Source organism: Echinops telfairi, unplaced genomic scaffold (genome assembly GCF_000313985.2).
Source record: "Echinops telfairi isolate 266 unplaced genomic scaffold, ASM31398v2 ScPeMD7_7429;HRSCAF=8467, whole genome shotgun sequence".
Taxonomy (NCBI): Eukaryota; Metazoa; Chordata; class Mammalia; order Afrosoricida; family Tenrecidae; genus Echinops; species Echinops telfairi.
Genome location: NW_022111329.1, coordinates 906,966 through 928,072, shown reverse-complemented (window position 1 = coordinate 928,072; position 21,107 = coordinate 906,966). Strand labels below are relative to the sequence as shown.

At 37.0% G+C, this 21,107-nt stretch overlaps 1 protein-coding gene across 3 annotated transcripts in view; it reads left to right on the top strand.

Moving 5' to 3' along the window:
• The window catches only part of KIF27 (kinesin family member 27), a 104,424-nt gene that overhangs the window by 50,553 nt on the left and 32,764 nt on the right, over positions 1–21,107 (top strand). For 2 of the 3 annotated variants that reach the window (XM_045298628.1, XM_045298627.1), the window contains exons 9-12: positions 4,900–5,105; positions 9,340–9,537; positions 16,596–16,700; positions 18,586–18,762. In XM_045298628.1, coding sequence (XP_045154563.1) covers positions 4,900–5,105; positions 9,340–9,537; positions 16,596–16,700; positions 18,586–18,762 — 686 coding nt within the window. The remainder of the gene's footprint in view (positions 1–4,899; positions 5,106–9,339; positions 9,538–16,595; positions 16,701–18,585; positions 18,763–21,107) is intronic. The other variant, XM_045298629.1, reaches the window with a different exon arrangement.

The window sequence follows — 21,107 nt, the reverse complement described above, 5'->3', positions numbered from 1 at the left end:
CATATCTTCTACTGTATGACATCTCCCTTCACCCACTTTTATGTTGTCTGTCCCCCAGAGAGGAGTTTATATGTAGATCCTTGTAATGAGTTTCCCCTTTCTACCCCACCTTTCCTCCACCCTCCCAGTATCGCCACTCACACCACTGGTCCTGAAGGGATCATCCACCCTGAATTCCCTGTGTTTCCAGTTCCTATCTGTACCAGTGTACATCCTCTGGTCTAGCCAGATTTGTTAGGTACAATGGGATCATGATAGTGGGGGGAGGAAGAATTTAAGAACTAGAGGAAAGTTGTATGTATCATCGTTGCTACACTGCACCCTAACTGGCTCATCTCCTCCCCATGACCCTCCTGTAAGGGGATGTTCACTTGCCCACAGATGGGCTTTGGGTCCCCAATCTGCACTCCCCCTCGTTCACAATGATATGATTTTTTGTTCCTTGATGCCTGATACCCGATCCCTTCGACAACACCTCATGATCACACAGGCTGGTGTGCTTCTTCCATGTGGGCTTTGTTGCTTCTGAGCTAGATGGCTGCTTGTTAACCTGAGACTGTAAATCTCTACAGGAGTAGGAAGCTGGTGGTTTCAAACTGCAAACCTTATGGATCACAGGTTTTTATAGTCGATATAGGCTTTTACAGTAGATATAGTCAAGTTAAAATGTTAACATCTTATTTTATCCCCCTTTGATCCATATACAAATTTTTTAAAAAAAGGGATAATACACATGAATTTCCTTTGAAAATAGACCAAGGATGTGAATAGCCTTGCTGTCTTTTAGAGTGTATTGGAAAATGGATTATTCAGACATAGGTTAAATACCTTAACATTTTATTTCCCTTTTTACCCATTTTAAAGTTGTTCTAGTTTTTAATATTTTCTACTTTCTTTTCATTGAGGTTTTTCTCTTATTTTGTTGTTGCTAGCTTTTTTATTTCTTTGTTTTTTTATGTTTTTCAGTATATCCAGGCTGGGTGAATCAATAGAGACAGTAACTGATTTAATGGTTTCTTGGAGGAATGGCAGGGAAGGTTGGGGGGAAAATAACAAGGAATACAAATACATATATTAATAAATATGGTAATGATAGCACAACTCTGTTTTTTTTAACTCTTCTTGATATGATTGAACTATTGAATTGCATGATTTATGGATTATGTCCCCATCAAATTCTTAACCCTCTACCACCACCACCCAAAAAACTAAGTTGAAGGTATAAAGATGATGCCTCGATTAATAAAAATATTTATAAATATAAAAAATCAAGCTTTGAGTTGCAATATTGAAGGATTTTCTGTGTAAAATATTGAACAATACAGGAAATATCAAAAGAAGGTGGAAAGACGACACATAGTTACTATCTCAAAAAGAATTAGTCATGGTCAACCACTTTAAGAGGTAGCATATGATCGGGAACCAATGCTATTTGAAGGAAGAAGTCTAAGTTGAAATGAAGGTATTAGTGAAAAACAAGGCTCCAAGGATTGGCAGTATCAATGGAAACATTTTAAAAAACTGATGCCATGCTTAAAGCACTCTAATTTATGCCCAGAAATATAGACAATTACCTGGTCAAATGACCAGAAGAGATCATTCTTGTGCCCATTCCAGAGAAATGTGACCCAACAGAATGTGGAAATTATTGAACAGTATCAGTATCAAATGGAAGTAAAATTTTGCTGAAGATAACTTAAAAAATGGTTGTAGCAGTACATAGACAGCTACCAACATTTCAAGCCAGATTCATAATAGTACATGGAATGAGGAATACCTTGTCAACCTCAGATGGAACTTGGCTGAAAGTAGAGAAAACCAGAAAGATACTTGTGTAAGTTTTTTTTTTTTTAACTATTCAGAGACATTTAACTGTGTGGATCATAATAAACTATGGATGACATTGAAAAGAATTCCAGAGCACATACTTCTGCTCCCGCAGAGCCTGTATAGACGAAGTTGTTTGAACAGAACAAGAGAATACTGCATGGTTTAAAATCAGGATAAGTCTGTGTCAGTAATGTATATTTTCACCATACTTACTCAATCTGTCCTGAGCAAATAATGAGAAGCTGGAGTGTATGAAGAAGATTGAGGCATAACAATTGGAGGAAGATTCAATAATCTGATATGCAGATGGCAAAACCTAGCTTACTGAAAGTGAATATTATTTAAAGCACTTACTAAGGAAGATCAAAGATTGCAGTCCTCAGTATAGATCACAATGCAATTGAAAGAAAATCAAAATCCTTACAACAGACCATAGACAACATCATAGTAAATTGAGAAAAGAAGTAGACGAGGATTTCCTCTTCCTTGGACTCACAATCAGTGCGCATGAAGCAGCAATCAAAAAAAAAAATCAAAGAATATATTACATTGGGCAAATCTATTGCACAAGACTTCTTTAAAGGGTTATGAAGCCAAGACGTAACTTTAAGAACTACAGTACAATTGACTTAGGGCTCTATAGAATGTAAATGTTTACAAAATAATGATGGCAACATATGGACAAATATGCTTTATACAGTTGATGTATAGATTGTTAAAAGAGCTGTAAGAGCCCACAATAAATGATCTTTTAATAAAAAAAATTTTATTGACATAATTTACATACCATATATTTCATACATCGACCATATTAAAAAGAATTATGTATCGCCATGATTTTTAGATTTCTTCTTTCTTATACTCATTATTGTTAGCTCTCCATTTCCCACCTTTCATACTGTCTCTATAGATTTATATAACCTGAATTTCATAATAAGGAAAAATATACAAGTCAAAACAAACAAAAAACATTACAATGACAGAATAAAACATAGAAAACCTAAATGGAAAAGAAAGCAGAAAATATTAAATATTAGACTAAAAAGGACGATCACATGACAAGGTGTCACATTTGTGTCTAACTACATCTACAGGCATCCACCATACAATGTACTCTCTGATAACAAGGCCATTCTCATCCCTAGTCCATAGTGTGAGGGGATTCACCAGAGGCATAATCCATGTGGGACCCCTGTAAATGGACTTTGGGCTTTCACTGTCATCTACAGCCTTCTGCAAAACCAGGTACTCAGAATTTAAGCTCTGATACTGTTCTTTCCTCCAGATTTGTATTGTGTTATTTAATCCTTAGATTTAGATTTAATCCATAGATAGTCTGGTGTGCTTTTCTGGGTGGATTTAGCTGATGCCTAATTTAGATGGCTGTTTGCTTTGCCATTAACCTTTAAGACCCCAGATGCTATTCTTTCTGATAACTGGCAACCATCTGTTTTCTACACCACACATTGCTATAGCACCTATATCTTCAGTGATCTCTTCATGAGGGCAAGTATTTTCCCTGGTTCACTTTAGTGATATCATTATTAGTGTAGAACATTTTAAATCATCCTCATGGGATGTACGGCAATACTATTGATACTAAGCACTGATTTAGCCAATGGTATAGAATTTAAAACACTCTTGACAAGAGTCAAGTGTACTTGTATAGGACAGTGTTTTAGACAAAAATACATGATTGTTGATTTGTACAGATTAACAACTTAGGTGACTAGACACTGTTTACACAATGGGGGTTGAGATACAGCAAAACTTCCAATAACACTCATTCACAAAGGCAGAACAATATTTGCTGGACTAAAAGCCATGATATTTTCAATTGCTGCATATACAATGAATAGTAAGGAAGACCAGAGAAGAATTGATGCATTTGAATTGTGATGTGACAATGGATGTATGTATGAATTGTGAAGAGAGTTGTAAGAGTCCCCAATAAAATTGTGCAAATGAGAGAGGTACGAATAACACCACTATGAACTGTCAGAGGGAGAAGTACAACCAGAGTATTCCTTAGAAGTGAGGATGATGATACTTCATCTTACATACTTTGAATATGTGTTATCAGGAGACTGGTCCCTGGAAAAGGACATCATGCTTGGTAAAGTAGAGAATCAAAAAAAGGGGGGGAACCCCCACAATGGATTTACTCCAGTGGCTCCAACAAAAAGAGTGTGGGCGTGGTATGAGACTGGGTTTCATTCTGTTGTACACAGTAGCATTGCTATGAATTAGAATATGCTTTTAATATTGATAAAAACGTTTTTAAAGAATTCATCTTAAACAAATGGAAGAGGAAAGAGCCAGTTCTAAGATTCTAAAGGGACTTGACATGTTTTTGACCTTTTTAGGATCCTAATAAAAATTAAACAATTGCAAGAGATATTTTTGAGACACTTGGGAAAGCGTGAATATAGGCTGGGTGTGTTAATATTGTTAGGTATAACAATGACTTTTTGACTATATCCATATTTTGTATAGATTCTTACTAAAATCTATATAGGTGAGAGTTTGCTTTATGGTAATCAAGCAAGTAATGCCAAAAAAACCCCATGTATAGATAAAATATTTTCATTATTTAAATTAAAAATAAAAAACCAAGATCTTAATAGTTCTTGAAATTGGGTGATGAGAGTTTATCATCTTATTCCCTATTTCTCATGTTTAAAATAATTCAAAGATATAGTTTACAGGTAGCAGCATACCAAAGTACAGTAAGCAAGAGGGCCAAGAGTCATTGCAAAAATACTTCTTAATTGGAATATGTTTTCAGTAAAGCTAAAGTGAAAATTCACGATGTCCAAATTTTAAGACTAAAGCATTAAAGGTGAATCAGTGAGAAAATTAAATGGTACTGGATAAGAACAAAATAAAATGATTATTGAGAGACCACCTGCCTGGTTTGTACTGGTGCCACTGGGTGGAGTGTTGGGTTTTAATGCTAGGCCCTAACTAGTAACACTTCCCAACTATAATTTTCAGAGAACATTTAAATGTTTTTGTTTTACTTTTTGGAAAACATAATTTAAAATTATTATTATTACTATTGTGAAGGTAATGATGCCAAGTCTGTAAGCAAACAGTATTCTCTGAAAGTAACAAAACTAGAACATGAAGCAGAACAGGCAAGAGTGGAATTAACAGACACACAAAAGCAGCTGCGGGAACTGGAAAACAAAGATCTTTCTGATATTGCTTTGAAGGTAAAATTACAGAAGGAGTTCCGTAAAAAGATGGATGCTGCAAAGCTGAAAGTCCAGGTAATTGTGAACATTTAATTGCAAAAGTTATTTAGGCCCCCTGTTTTTGAAGATTATTGTACTGAGATGGGAGACAAATGGGGTTCAGTGTTTATTTTCAGTAGAATATGAAATCAGCAGGGAAAACAGAATGACAACTTTTATTTTCCTGGTCAGTTTACATATTTTTACAAGTTCTCTATATAGAATAGGTTTCTAAGGAATCCTGGTGGCTCAGTGATTAAGGCTTGGCTACTAACCATCAGGTTGCCAATTGGAACCTACCCGTCACTGAGCAGGAGAAAGATGTGGCAGTCTGATTCTGTAAAGATTCCAGCCTTGGAAACCCCAGGAGGCAATTCTACTCAGTCCTATCAGTTCATTTTGAGTCTGAATCGACTAATGGGTTTGGTTTTAGCCTATTCATTCAAGAAGAATTATTATTTAAGCTTATTGTGAAAATAATCCCTGAGTAGTTCAAGTCATTAAGCACCGGACAGCTAACCATATGGTTGGGGTTTAAATCCATGCAGAGGAACCCCAAAAGTAAGGTAGGGTGAACTGCTTCCAAAAATGTCTTAAAAACCCAATGGAACACATTTCTACTCTGCACACATGGGCCTGCCATGAGTCAAAATCGACTCCATGATAACTAACAACATTATCAAAAACCTCATATGATTTTCATTGTATGTGGAATTGAATTGTAACTAACCTATTGAGAATAGTAGTAAACAGTGCCACAGTTATTCTTTTCTGTCAACAAAAGTGTTTACTGCCCACCTCCTTGTGTGCCAGGTCCTGCCCTAGGTGTGACTGCTGAGGTGAAAACTGTCGGGGTTTGGCTGGGGGGAGTCTATATGACAGGAAAAAAAACAAATAAAACTTTAAAGAAGGGCGCGGAGGCCTTCCAGAGAGCCTAGTTGCATTCTATAGAAAACATCTGGGCATCTTCAGAAATAAGGTTTACTTACATAGATAAATACAAAAAATAATAATAAATGACAGATTGTCCAAGTCTAACAGGGATCCCGACACAGAGCAGATGAATCATCTTTCAGAACAAATCAGAATACACCTTTTCACGTATTAATTCATCTCAGAAAGTACCTAGGTGGTCAAATGGGTTACACATTGGGCTGCTAATCACAAGGTCAGCAGTTTGAAACCAACAACAGCTCTGCAAGAATAAACGCGGCTGTCAGCTCCTATAAAGATTTATACCTCAGAAACCTACAGGGGAAGTTCTATTCTGTTCATAGAGTCACTGTGAGTCAGAATTGACTCCGTGGGAGCGAGTGTTTGTTTGTTTGTTTGTAATTCATCTTAAGAGTGGGATCAATTCATTTTCATTTCTTGACTCTTTTATATGAAGGCTGTGTTGTTTAACATAGTATTCATTTTCACAAAACATTACTATAAACAAAACTGATATTTTTCCCTTGTGTTTTGTATGAAATTTTATAATTTCATAAGTTTATATAGTAGCCTTAGTTCTAATTGTAATCCTTATATTCACCGTAGTAATAAATGGAACTATTGCATTTCTAAAGAAATTACTTCTATAAATGAGCCATGATGGCATAGTGGGCAAATGTTAGGTTGCTTACTTCAAGGTCAATAGTTTGAACCATCAGCTGTTATAAGGGCAAAAGATGAGGCTTTCTCCTTTTTTTTTTCTTAAAGAAAAGGGAGGGAGGCAGGGAAGGAAGGAAGGAAGGAAGCGAGGCTTTCTCTTCATGTAAAGATTTGCAAACTTGGAAACTCTAGGAGGCCAGTTCTACTCTGCTGTATAGTGTCCCTATGAATTAAAATTGACTTGATAGTAGTAGGTCAGGTATACTTTTATCGTTTAAGCCTTATATATAAATTTAATGAAATTTAATAAATTATATAATAAATTTAATAATGTGTTTTCTCTCACATAATTAATAATCAAATATAAAAACCAAACCCATTGCCATTGAGTTGATTACAATTCATAGCGACCTATAGGACATTTGAGAACTCCCAAGGGTTTCTGGGACTGCAAATCTTTACAGGAGCAGTCTTCTGTTGAGCACTGGTGGTGCAGGACCACTAACCTTTCGGTTAGTAGCTGAATTATTAATAGTACTTGTGAGTTATGATGTTTTGTTTCCCATGCTTCCTAATTCCATGTTTTTCTCTTGATGTAACCAGTTTCTATTGAGTTAATTCTGACTCGTGTAGACATTCTGTGTGTCAGACTGGAACTGTGCTCTATATGATTTTCAGTGGTTCATTTTTCCTGAGAAAGCCAGGCCTTTCTTCCAAGACACCTCTGGGTAGATTCAACCTCTAATCTTATCAGCTAGCAGCCAAGTACATCAACCATTTGCACCACCCAAGGTCTCTCTTAAGGGTCTGGCAAGGAAAGCAAAAGAGAAAGCACAGAATTTAAGCTAAAAAGAAATACCTGCTACTTCAGAGGACGAACAATTTTTGTGTTGGTTTAGAAATTTCTGTGCCTTTGTGCATTAATAACCATGCACTAATCATGGGGATGGGGCTGCTGAGCTGCTGAGCATGGTAATGGGGGTGATGGTGAGGGCAGTAGTTGCCAATTGTTGAGTACCCCAATCCCAGATACATACCAAGGACTTACATACATTATTCGATCTTCATTTTGTCATCTGAAGTGGGTATATTTATGCCCACTTAAAAATCGAAGAGGCTAGGCTTAGAAAGGTAAACTAACTCATTCATAATCACATAGTTTTGGTGACATTACGTTTTTACTATCATCCTACCATTAAAAATACTGAAATTCCAATGTGTTCACTGGTGTAGGGCAGTTACGTCAATATTTTAAAAACATGAAGCTTATATTTTTATGTCCCTAGGTATAGAGTAATAATTAATAGAGCATTAATGTCTTCGTACTAATAAAGGTGCACTGTGAGCCCCTCTGTTCCAGAGTGCAGCAACTGTAGAATTAGTGTAAAAAGGAATGCCAACCACCTCTCATTTAAAAATAAAATTATCAACTTTTACTCTGATCTTTTCAGTATTTTGCGAAATAGAAATTAAAGTGCTGGTATTGCCCTTTTTGCTCCATGATTGACAGTATTAAAAGGCAAAGCAAGTAAGCAAATCCAGGGATGGGAAGTTGCAAAGGCCACATTGTGGCTTGTGAGTCAGGGCTACGCAATAGTTCCTGTGCAAACTACTTGTTCTTAGGTGCCCCGGGATCAAGGTAAACGAGTACACTGGCAGCCTCCTTCGGTCTCGCCTGGAAACAGGGACAGCTGCATCTACTAGTGTGTTCCGTGGTGCTGATCAACAGCAGCCATTTTTGGATGAGCACGGTCCACAGAACACACTTGGGAGTAGTGCTGCTATCATGTCTTTGTGAACAGTAAGTTTAATTTAATGTTTCTGTTAATAATTTGTTGCAAAAATAAAGGAAAGAAGAAAATTGTAGCCTGCATATGGTTTCACCATAACTTTTTTCCATCACGAGGTACATAAGAAGCCCTGGTGGTACAATGGATAAATGCTTGGCTGCAAAAGGGTGGCAACTTGAAGCCAGCACCCACCCCACCAGAGAAGTGTGACAATCTGCTTCTAGAAAGACTTACAACTCTGGAAACCCGATGGGGTACTTATGTCCTGTCTTGTAAGGTCATTATGAAGCAGAATGACGCCAAAGCATTGGGCTTGGTTTGGGGATGGAGGTGGTACTTAGTGGAATGCTAATTCTGAAAACGTTAGCATATTGTTAATGCTTCTGCAGACATTAGCTAGATAAGTAAACTTTCTCTTTAATTATTTGCATGCGTGTGCATAAATTATTTCTGGAAGGCTGTTTAAGAAATTGGTAATTTCATGTGAGGGAGCAGGACAGGAAGATTAGGAATTGGATCAAAGGACATCTTTTAAAATATAAATTCTGTTTTGTACTGTTTCAGTTTTTGCCATGTATTATTGCAATATTTAATTTTTGCCACATTTAAAAATAATATATTTTGAAATGAGAATATTCATTAAAAAGGCAGAGAGATCCACTATGTTCTGCTTGGTTGTCACATCAGGAAAGCTCATGACTGTACTTTTTATGTATTTGGTGAAAATGATTGTTCCAATTGTAAAAGTGTTGAGAAAACAATTGTGGACTTATAAAAATGGAAATCTAGGCAACATCTTTACCCTTGCCATTGAATGAAAAATAGTGTTCTGTGGAGGAATGTGAGAGGTGCCATTTTTCATTCTGAAATGTCCTATGTGATCTCAGGTTTTACAGAAGAAGCAACAAGACAGTAAGAAATTGGCATCACTTTCTATCCAAAACGAGAAACGTGCTAACGAACTAGAGCAGAATGTAGATCACATGAAATATCAAAAGGCACAGCTGCAAAGACGACTTCGAGAAGAAAATGAAAAAAAGAAGCAACTGGATACAGAAATTAAGCGGGATCAACAAAAAATCAAAGTAATACTGTCATACCTTCCTGTTCAGCATAATATGAAATGTTAAACAGCTCAGTGCTAATGAAGTCAAGGTCTTGGTTCATTCTGCTTCTGAGTTTTCTAACTTTGGCCTGCTCTTGGCTGATGTCTTTATTCACTTGAAAACTTTGTTCAACTATACAGTAAAACTTATTTGTTAAATTTTAAATATTGTCATAAGGGCTTTAACTTCACTAAAGAAGGTACAGTGATAACTGTTTCACTTACTAGGACCAAGAACTTATTTAAGAATGTCAAGTGTGTATGCATATACACACACACACCTTTGAAGGAGTTTTGGTGGTGATGGTAAGTGTTGGACTGCTAACCACATGCTTGTTGGTTCAAATCCACCAGAGGTACGGTGTAAAAAGATGAGATGAGACTTTCTCCTCCTGTAAAGCCTCAACAAACCTATACAGAGTGGCTGGGAGTCAGAATTGACTCTGTAGTAATGGGTATATATGTATATATATATATATATATATATATATATATATACATGTGTGTGTATCAGGCGTTCTCAGTAATAATTTTCAAATAGGACCTCCCATTTCCATAGTAAAAAAAAGTGAAGGTAAAAGGGCTCCATTTCATTTAGTGAGCAGAAGCATGATCAGACCTGTGTGCTCAGCAATTCTAGGGCATCGACTGGGCTGGGGAGAACCTGGTGGTGTCAAGCTGGGCTCTAGAGTCAAATCTCATTTCCCAATTTCAAACTGATCACTTATTGAAAGCATCACTGACTTCCTCCGCCTGTTCATTCCTTTAAAATTTTATTTTCTTGTTATTTTACAGTACAGCATAACATTCATAAGCCATGTTCAATCTGGTGACATTGACTATATTCTTCAGGTTAGGCAACAACACACACCCCCCTTTTCTGAGTTGCCTCTCCCTCCTTAATATAAGGACATTGCTTGATAGATTCCTATTCAATCTTCAAGCTGCTGTTGTCATATTGAGCCCATACAGATAGACCTTGAAAGAGAATAATGTTCAAAGCAGACCTTTTTTTACTAGTTAAGCAAACCTAAGGTTTTAAAATGACCTTGGGTTATTTTTGGTTTAAGGTTTAATAATCTCAGGGAAATAATTTCAGGGGTCCTTTTACCAGTCCGTTTATTAAAATCTGAATGTCCTAAATCATACTTGGCCTAACGGTGAAGATGATGCAATAAGAATAACAATAGCAAACATTTTTCTAATATGTACTATGGGCCAGACTCTGTTCTATTGACATGTTAAGCTAAACCCAAGGTGTGTGGAGGTTTCCTAAACTTTTATACTGGAAGACAACCTGTTCTCACATCTTTACCAAAAGCCTGGAATTTATTTATGATAATGGAATAATTACTATTAATAGTTCACATTTATTAAAGCACTTAAATGTCTTAACTCAGTCCTATATTTTCAACTTTTTCCCTTCCCCCCGCCTCAACAGTTTAATGGGCACTTAATTTATATATCATACAATTGACTAGTTTAATTGCTCAATAATATCAATGGGACTTGTACAATCAGCAACACATCTTAGAGCATTCCCCTTCAACTTCCTTTTCTAATGCATTCTTTCTTTAAACATTGTATATTTTTCTCACTCTGATTATCCCCTCTAATTTTATCTGTCCCTTCTGCTACTACCCTACTCCCCAGCTCCTGCCCCTCTCTCTTCCCCTTCATAATCAAACTTCTTGGGGAAAGTGGCTGTTCCATGTGCTTTTATTTCCTCTATCTCTAGTCATTCTTTTAAACTTTCTATCTGGCTTCTTTCAGTACCACCTACTTCCATGCTCTACCACCTGTGCTTCAATGCTCTTGGGAAGTGCCTTTGTGCTCTCTTGTCGCTAAAGTCCTTGTTTTACCTCACACCTAAGCTCTATCGGCACTGTTTCCACTCCTTCCATCTCGAAAATATTCCCCCCTTTGTCTTTGTGACAGCACACTTGCCTCGTCTTTCTCTCTTGCTTTAGTGCTATCTAATTCTACTCTGGCCATCCTTTGAAGGTGGGAGTTCATCCAGTCTTGGGTTTCTGCAGGAGTTCGTTGAGGCTCCTATCTTTTCCAGGCCACCTCACCTTTTTCCATGGCTGCTGTTAACTGACAACCCACACATTTAATCCCTCATCACACAGTGGTCATGCGAACTCCAGATTAATGTATGCAACCATCTACATCTTTACGAGGTTACTTCCTGACTTATCTCCAGGGAGCCTTACAGTTAGGTAACTCAAAACCTAGAAATTGTTTTTTATTCTTCTTCCTCATCCTTCGTATCCAATGATCCATTAAATCATACAGAGTATATCTTCTTAATAGCTTGAATCTGTCCAATTCTTATTTCCACTAAACCTACTCTGGTAGTACAAACCGTTTTACCATGTAAAGCTCAGGCCTGACTGATCTCAGTTCCTGCTCTCTCAGGGGACACAGTTTAAACCAGGAAGACACAATATTCTTTAACTCTATATTTAGGGAAAAGAACAACATATCTTATTTTAAGGGTGCATAGTCTGCTAAAATGCCTTTCTGCTTGTTCCTTAAACCTTTAAACCTTTTCTATTCTTATGTAGGACAATTTTGTTCCTTCTAGCCACACCTTCCTTAATTCTACGATTCCTTTAAATCAGGGATCAATGCATGGAAAAGGACATCGTATTTGGTAAAGTTAGACGGTCAGTGAGAGAGAGGAAGACCCCAATGTGATGGACTGACACAGGGGCTACAACAATGGACTCAAACATAGCAACGACTGTGAGCAGATAGCACGGGACTGGCAGCGTTATCTGTTGTGCATAAGGTGGTTGTGAGTCGTAACCAACTCGACACACTTAGCAACAAGATTTAGTATCCCCAAAACTTCATACCCAAAGGTGTACTGAAGCTTCTGCTTCCTGCAAAAACAAAGCCTGATCATGGTCTTAAAGGACATCCCCACCTTCTGTTTGGGGCCACCTTTCTGATACGCCTGTTCATCTGTTTTCTAGTTGTCTAAACTATTTCCAAAGAATACCAAGGAGTTTCCGTAGGTTCTTAGAACAGTTGTTTTTAACTGACGTCTATAGATGGAATTTGAAGAACAGGTGTGATATCCTTTGAAATTATTAGTGACCTTGGGGTCAGTTTTCTTATACTCCTACTTCGTGGGATTATTGTGAAGATTAAAAGGAATACATAAGTAGATGTGAAATGCTTTGCAGCATGCTTGTTACATAGCCATTTTGTAATAGTTATTATAATATGAAAAAAAAGGCATTATGGACCAACAAGTGGAAGAGGAAATTCAACTTCCCATTGCAGTATACTGTTTCAAATATAGGTAGAAGTAGGAATAATAGTCAGCTTCAAGTATACGTGTAAACCAGATCCCAAACCAAACACACTGCCATGACATTAATTCTGACTCATGGTGACACTATCAGACACAATAGAGCTGTTCCTTAGGGTTTTCAAGACTGACCTTGTATGGAAGCAGGCAGCCTCATTTTTCTCCCTTGCAGTGGCTGGTGGGTTTGAGTGCTGCCTTTGCAGCCCAGTGCTTACCCCACTGCACCACTAGCACTCCTTTTAACTCCAAGTATCTAGTGCCTTTATTTCAGGGGTTTAGAAACTTAGCTGTCAAGTGAAAATCAGAGTTTCAAATCCACCAGCCACTCTGAGAGAAAGATGTAGTCTGCCACTATAAAGACTACAGCCTTAGAAACTATATGGGACAATTCTATTTTGTCCCATATGGTTGTTAAGAGTTGGAATCAAATTGATGGCAATGGATCTGGTTATTTCAGGTAGCTTCCTGCTAGCATCCGGATGTGGTTTTGACTATGAAGGGCTAAATTATCAGTGAACTTGAATTAGGGAAGCATGGACAATTAATAATAAATAACAACACCCAGCACTTTTCCGTCAATTTGTCATACTGTGGTGGCTTGATTGTTGCTATCATGTGGAAGCTATGCTACTTGGTATGTCAAATACCAGCAGGATCAACCATGGTGCACAGGTTTCAGTAGAACTCCCCAAGACAGACTAGGAAGAAAGGCCTGGTGATCGCCTTCCAAATTTTAGTCATTGAAAACCTGTGGCTCATGACAGAATATTGTCTGATACAGTGCTGAAGATGAGCCCTTTCTGTTTATTTTTGGAAGCACCCAAATCACACAATGGGCACAACCATGGATGTGAGCATTCCAGTGATTATGAAGATGATGCAGGATCAAACCATGCAGTTTCCCAATGTATATGGGGTTACGAGGAGTCAAAACCAACTGAATGGCAACTACCAACACCACTAAATATAATGCGGTACAAATTCACTCAGATGGGCATAGAAAATGTCTTTAATCTATAGCAGAGTTGTGTTAATCGTGAGCCCCTTTCCTGACCCATGTTCTGATAATGGCTGGATCTACGGGAACTAACCATATGTCCAAACTAGTCAGAACTTTCCTGAACAATTTTAATATTTCCTTTAAGTCAGCAGTTTTCAACCTGTGGGCTGTAACCCCTCTGAGGGCCAACCCCTCTGAGGGGTCATCTGAGATATAATATGAGCAAAATTACAGTTACGAAGTAGCAATGAAAATAATGTTATGGTTGGGGGTCACCACAACATGAGGAACTGTATAAACAGGTCGCAGCATTAGGAAGGGTGAGAACCACTGCTTTAAGTGATTCTCGGGGTTTCGTAAATAGGAATGCTCAGTCTCTGAACTTCTCCGAAGCTCTTTTTCTCTCCCTAAGATGGCATACACTCAGTGTCTGTGGTGGTCAGATGTGTCATTTTTAATTGCATCTCCTGGAGTAGTTAAGAAGGGAGTTCCTGACCTTCAGGAACTAGCTAGGATGTGCTCTTCCTTGTTCCTGAGAGTGAAGCTCATGGCTGAAATAACTCATCGTCTGATCCTGCTTCAAGCTTAGTCAGAGCACAGGCATTATAACTATACCCTCTCAAGGCCACCGGGTCTTCTATCTAGCTTGAGCCCAGTGGCTTGTTCTAATCTTCAGTGGAGTCAATTCTTCACAATAGCTTTTAACCTCCATTGGCTCTCAACTCAGAAGCCACCCCACAAGAGTTTGAGGAGTGACACCTAGTCTCTTTTCTGATGGGATTTCTCTTCCCCTGCAGTGAGGCTGGGCCTCAACAGTGGGATCTGCATTGTTTCTCCCAGATGGGGAGTGAGAGCAAGGACCTCCTCTGCCCATGGTGATATCTGTATTTTCTGAGCCAACACTCAGAAAAACATTGGAACACATATTTCTTAATGTTTCTTTCTCCTCCCTACCATTCCCAGGGACAGAAAATGATACGCTTGTCTTTTAGATCCTTTGTACTGATGTTCTTGTGTTTTGAGGAGTTCCCACAACTCAACAAATGTCAATTGCTTCCAACTCACAGAAGGAAACCCTGCCCGGTCTTGCCCAGCCTTCACCATCGCTGCTGTGCCATTGTGTCAACCCATCTCATTGAGGGCCTTCCTCATTTTCACTGACCTTTGGGTTTCCTATGCGGGATGTCCTCCATTCACCGGTCCCTCCTGAGAACATGTCCACAATATGTGAGACAGACTCACCCTCACTCCTAAGGAGCATTCTAGCTTCTGGCAGTTGGTGGTATATCCAAAAGCACACTTGAAACGCATCATTTCTTCAGTCTTCCTATTCCTTGTCCAGTGTTTGCGTGCATATGAAGATTGAAAAATACCATGGTTTAGTCTAGGTGCCCCTTAGTCCTCAAAGGGATTTCTTTACTTCTTTTTAACTCTTTAAAGAGGTCTTCTGCAGGAGACCTACCCAATGTAATATGTTGTCTGCTGCTTCCATGGGTGTTGATTGTAGTCCTTTATGTTAGTGTTTCAGAAATTATCTGTGGAGAAGGTATAATTTTGATTTTGTTGCTAACTTGTCACAGCCAAATACTCTATAAAAAGTTAGTAGAAAGATGTAAACAATAAAAATATTCAAATAAGAGCCCAATTTTTATGATAGCAAAAGAAAAAATTAGCTTTCAGTTTACCATAAAAATTTCTAAACACTTACTTTTGATTTCTGTACTTCACAAAACGATAACAAATAGGACACGAACCTACTCACTTTGATTCATACCTCCTTCTTGGTTTGTGTGGGCTTTAATGGCAGAGAACTGCATCCTCTCTATACCCCAGGAGCATGGGAGCTTGTGAGCAGTAGGCTTCTTTACTCGACTCTGAAGATACAGACAGAATGTAGAGGAGTTGGGAAACACTCTTCACAGCACCATGATCTGTCTCAGAGCTACTCTCAAGTTGCAAAATCCCATTTTTAAATGTCAGAAGCAAAACATTACTTTTCTTTTTGCATTTTACTGTAATTATAATAACCCCAAGGCAGATCTGTTTAAGTACTGAGCTCAGAAAGGCAGAAAAAACATTTACCGTTTTCAAATCTTATCCCTTCTATGGTAACTTGTATTAATAAAAAAGAATGAAGAAAATACCCAGTTTTGTTATTTTTTAAAATCTTTTTATTTGGGGCTCATACAACTCTTATCAAAATCCATACATACATCAATTGTATAAAGCACATTTGTACATTGGTTACCCTTGTCATTCTCAAAAAACATTTGCTCTCCACGTAAGCCCCTGGAATCAGCTCCTCATCTTCCCCACCCCCTCCTCGCTTCCCCCCTTACACATATCTTACACATCCGATGTCTCCCTTCACCCACTTTTCTGTTGTCCATCCCCCAGGGTGGAGGTTATATGTAGATGCCTAATCAGTTCCCCCTTTACACTCCACCCTGCCTCCACCCCTAGTTTTGTTATTAACCCCTGACTTTTGCCATTTGATTTTATAGCTTCCAATGAGGGGCTAATATTTTTTTTCTTTTCAAAGGACCTCAATATTCATATACTAATTTTTTCTCGTTTTGCAACTAAAAAAGTACAATTGAAGGAAATGATTAGAGGGCTCATTACACTTAAAATAAATTTATTGTCTGTCTGAATATTTAATGATGGGAACGCGTTAAAGGAATAAGGTGCTTTTTATGTTTTTCTTCTGTAGGAACTGCAGTTAACAGAACAACAGGAAGAACTGAAAGCTGAGGACCTTGGTGAATTTAATCTGATAAGGAGAAAAGGGTCTTTTGGAAATATAGACCAGCTCCAGGTTTGTTCATTCTATTTAATCTTTCCTTGGTGTTTTTTTGATATGTTTTCTTGTTTCTTTAATTTTTTTAAAGATTGTCTAAATAGAAGTTAAGAAGTGGTGGGTTTTGAATAAATCTTCAATACTAGATTTTTCCACTTGGGTACAAAATTTCTAATAATCCTTTCTGAAGCTGTTATTTGCTAAAAATTTATTTTCTTCTCTAGAAATGTGCTATATTCTTATTGTAGGAGATCTATTTGAATCTTATTGTGGATCTATTTGAATGTTGTATGGATTGTGAACTCGAACTTGTGCTCACTAGATTGTATTTATTCCCGTAGAAATTTCTAGTTTATTGTCATGGAAACCAGTAGATTTCTGGTTTATAGGAGAGGTGGATCTATTTGAATGTTGTTATGGATTGTGAACTCGAACTTGTGCTCACTAGATTGTATTTATTCCCGTAGAAATTTCTAGTTTATTGTCATGGAAACCAGTAGATTTCTAGAAACCATATCTCTTCATTAAGACATAACCAAATTATATATGTATCACATATGGTTTAGAAACTATTTGAGTACTATTTGAGTACATTTTAAAATTCATAATCCATAAAAGGTTCAAAGTTCAAAAGAAATCATAAATTTTACTTTATGCTCAGATTTGCAATCATAAAATCTATTGCAAGAAAAATATCGAACTGAGATTTTTAATTGCAATCCAAATGAAGATACATTTGCCTTAATAATGACGCATTTACTCCCTCTCCCGAAGAAGATATTGTACTAGTGAAGCTTGAGGCATGGATTATTTCCATTTACTTATTTTACTGGCACATCTCTTTCTGATATTCGAAGCTGCATGGTAATACATTTCTAGGATGGAAATGGTTCGTTGAGAGAGACAGTAATGCACAGATTAATAAATCCCACTGTTTAAACTGTTAAGGACCTAAATTTAAAATGAATGCAATTATAATAGTTTTCTGCACCTTTCATCAGCTGTCTTGGAACTTAAAACACACACACACACACACACACACACACACACAGAAACCTTTTTTTTTTAATTGCTGCAAAATAAAAACTTACTTTGCAAGGTTTAGATTACAAGTTAAACGAGTATCCAGAGATATTATAATGGGACATTGATTTGATACTGAAGCTGCTTTATAGAAGAACATATTTAAAAGTGGAACTGCATGGTAGAGCCTTTTTTTTAAAAAAAAATAGTTACTAAGGTATACTGAATTGCACAACTGATAAGCTTTATTATAGTATGCAAAAAAATCTCTATTATTTTCCCCCTAAAACTTGTATTAGTAGACACCCATCCAACTTTTCAAAGCACAGCTAAAATATCATCATAGCACTGGCACTGAGGAAGTAATATTTCTCCCATTTTGCAGGCAGAGCCAATTCAGTCCCTTCAGCTTTGCTTTCGTAGCATCTTGGAGTTAGTGGAATACAGCATTTATCAATAATCATAATTACTTGGAATCTGTATCTGTCTCCTCAGGTAGAATGAAACTCATAAAAGATGTCTTATCTTTCAACCCTATTCAGCACAGTTCTGAGCCAAGCAATGTTTGTAGAATCCTGAGTATGTTTAAATTAATTGCTAGACTTTATAGGGACCCTGAGTTCTTAAGGGAATAGAAGAAAGCAGATATATTTTTATAGTTACCTTTGGATAGCTTCCCTGTTCCTCAATACTGTAGAGCTAGGATTGTTGGCTTCTGCATTAAGTGGATAGGATGGAGCTTATTTAGGTCTGGGTGGAAGACTGCATAGCTCTGGATCTTTCTGGCCTTGGCCAATTTGCTTTTTTCCTTTTGCATAAGACACTGAATCTTATTATCTTACAAATTGTAACGTCGTTACTTTTCTTTGGAATTATGTAGAAATTTGATGAGAAAAAGAAATGGTTAGATGAAGAAGTTGAGAAAGTGCTGAACCAGCGCCAAGAATTAGAGGAGCTGGAAGAAGACTTAAAGAAACGGGAGGCCATAGTGTCTAAGAAGGAGGCTCTGTTACAGGAGAAGAGCCTGTTGGAAAACAAGAAGTTGAGATCTAGCCAGGTACTCTTACACTCGTTTATGGTGGTAAGCCATATAAACTCTCTAAGATGTAAATCAATGACCCACTTTTTCATCACTAACATTTATTGTAATTTTGAAGTTAAGTGTTCAGGGTTCTTCCAGGTTAGATTTATATATTTTCTTCTCTTTCGGTTCTCAGCAAATTGAAAAATTTAGCTAAATTTAATTTCAAAAAAGATGGGTCTGGAAATAATATTGCTGGCTTCACATGCAGGAAAATCAATGCAATCATTTTGTTAGATTGTAGTAAAAAGATATCTAACAACATTTACTGATTCAACAATTTGTTTGTTAAATGAGTAACATAAAATTAAATGTTTTAGAGTTAACATTGATAATCTGGAAAAATTGACCTGAAAAGTGTCTATCTGGTCAGTACTATATTCAAAGTTAAAGGCTTGCAAGGGTCCTATAAAAGAAAGATTTTGTGTCATGAAAACTTGTTTATTGAAATTATAAAGATGTTTGGGGGCCATCACAAAATGTTTGCTGGAAGATTTCAATTTTAGGATCCAGTCAAAGACTTTGATCATATGAAAAAAATGTGTCTTGATTTCAGGTCTTGAAACAGGAATGATTGTGAAGGGTAGAAGCACCAGAAGCTACTAATTTTTTTTTTTAACAAGATTTTCAGCTGCATCAACATCCAAAATAGAAGAAGGCCTTGCCCTAGCCTTAATTAGCGTTTGCTGCCAGGAGTCTTTAAGTCTGGGATCAGTCTGTGCATTTAGTCACAGAGCAGAGTGTAGATCAGGGACCTACCCCTATCAGATTTACCTGTGGGCCAGCATCTAGAGCACAGGGATATAAGTTGATAGCGATGTGTTCTAAACATTTCCTATTCTTATTTCTGTTTTCTTCCATTCCTCAATCCAAATAGAAATAATATCTATTAGCAACAGGCCACGGAATAAAAAGTTAAGTTATCTGAGTTAATTACTGTTGCTATATCCAGAGAGCTTGCTCAGACTGGGGGCAACTGTTAAAAGCTGAGAGGAGATCAACAAACTGAAACGTCAAATGAGTAAATAGGAAACAAGTAACTACAGAAGGTTAAGAAAAGAGGAATGGACCCAGAAAACAAAGGGAAGAGATACAATGGGCGATGGTACACTAATAGGATTGCACTTAATGAGATAAAATGTGTCTGAACTGTTGAATGTAAAACTGATGATCTGCTCTATAAACTTTCACATCGAAAAAAATTAAAAAATAAACAAAACCAATAGAAAACTACCTGGAACCTTTATGATATATTTTACATCCCCTAAAAGGAAAAATGGAATAAAGAAGAAAATCTACCCCTGGAACTCACTCACTTCATCATATAGATTTTTACATTTTTTTTAGTTTAGGAAGCAAGAACATATTGCGCTAAGTAGGGACTGTTATAGTAGATCAAAACCAAATTGATTTAATGAACTGGATTAAGAGTTTCTTGGGGTTATGGCAGGGGAGGTTGACAGGAGATGGGGAGCTAATAACGAGTACAAGAAAGGAGAAAATGTTCCAAAGTTGATAGTGGTAATGATTGTATACCTCTTCTTGATGTGACTAAATTGTTGAATTGTATAATAGGTGGGTATGTGCCAATACAATTGTTTAAAAATGAAAATAAAACAAAAAACAAAAGGCTTGCTAGGTTATCCTTTCTAGAGTTTGATGAATATTCATAAGATAGTCATTTGCATTTCAGAAAAAGAACATGAATACTCCCTTTTCAACTTCAAAAAAATTGATGGTAAAGGAAGATGAAAGCTGTATTTATACCATACAGCTCAACAAGTAGATACAAACAAGTGTAAAAGCTAAAACACATGCACAAATCTTAAGCACTGCGGGTTAAGCAACAATTTGTGGATAATACACCACAGGCACAAACAACAAAAGGAAAAGGGATAAATTGGACTTCCTCAAAATGAAGAACTCTTGTGATAGAAAGGATGTCACCAAATAAGTGAAAAGACAACTAACAGAATGGGAGAAAATGTTTGCTAATCGTAGATCTGATGAGGGACTTGTATTTAAAAAATTTTAAATGGACAACTGATATGAATAGATCTTGAAAGAAGATATATAAATTACTAGCAAGCCCATGAAAAATTGTTCAACATCATTAGTTGTTAGGGAAATGCAAATCAAAACTACAATGAGTTATCATTTCATACCCACGAGGATGAAATATAAATATAAAATATAAAACAGACAATAACAACTGTCAGAATATAGAGAAATTGGAAACATTTTACACTGGTGGTAGGAATATGAAATGGTACAGCTGTTTAGAAAACCTATCTTGCAGTTCTTTTAAAAGTAAACATAGT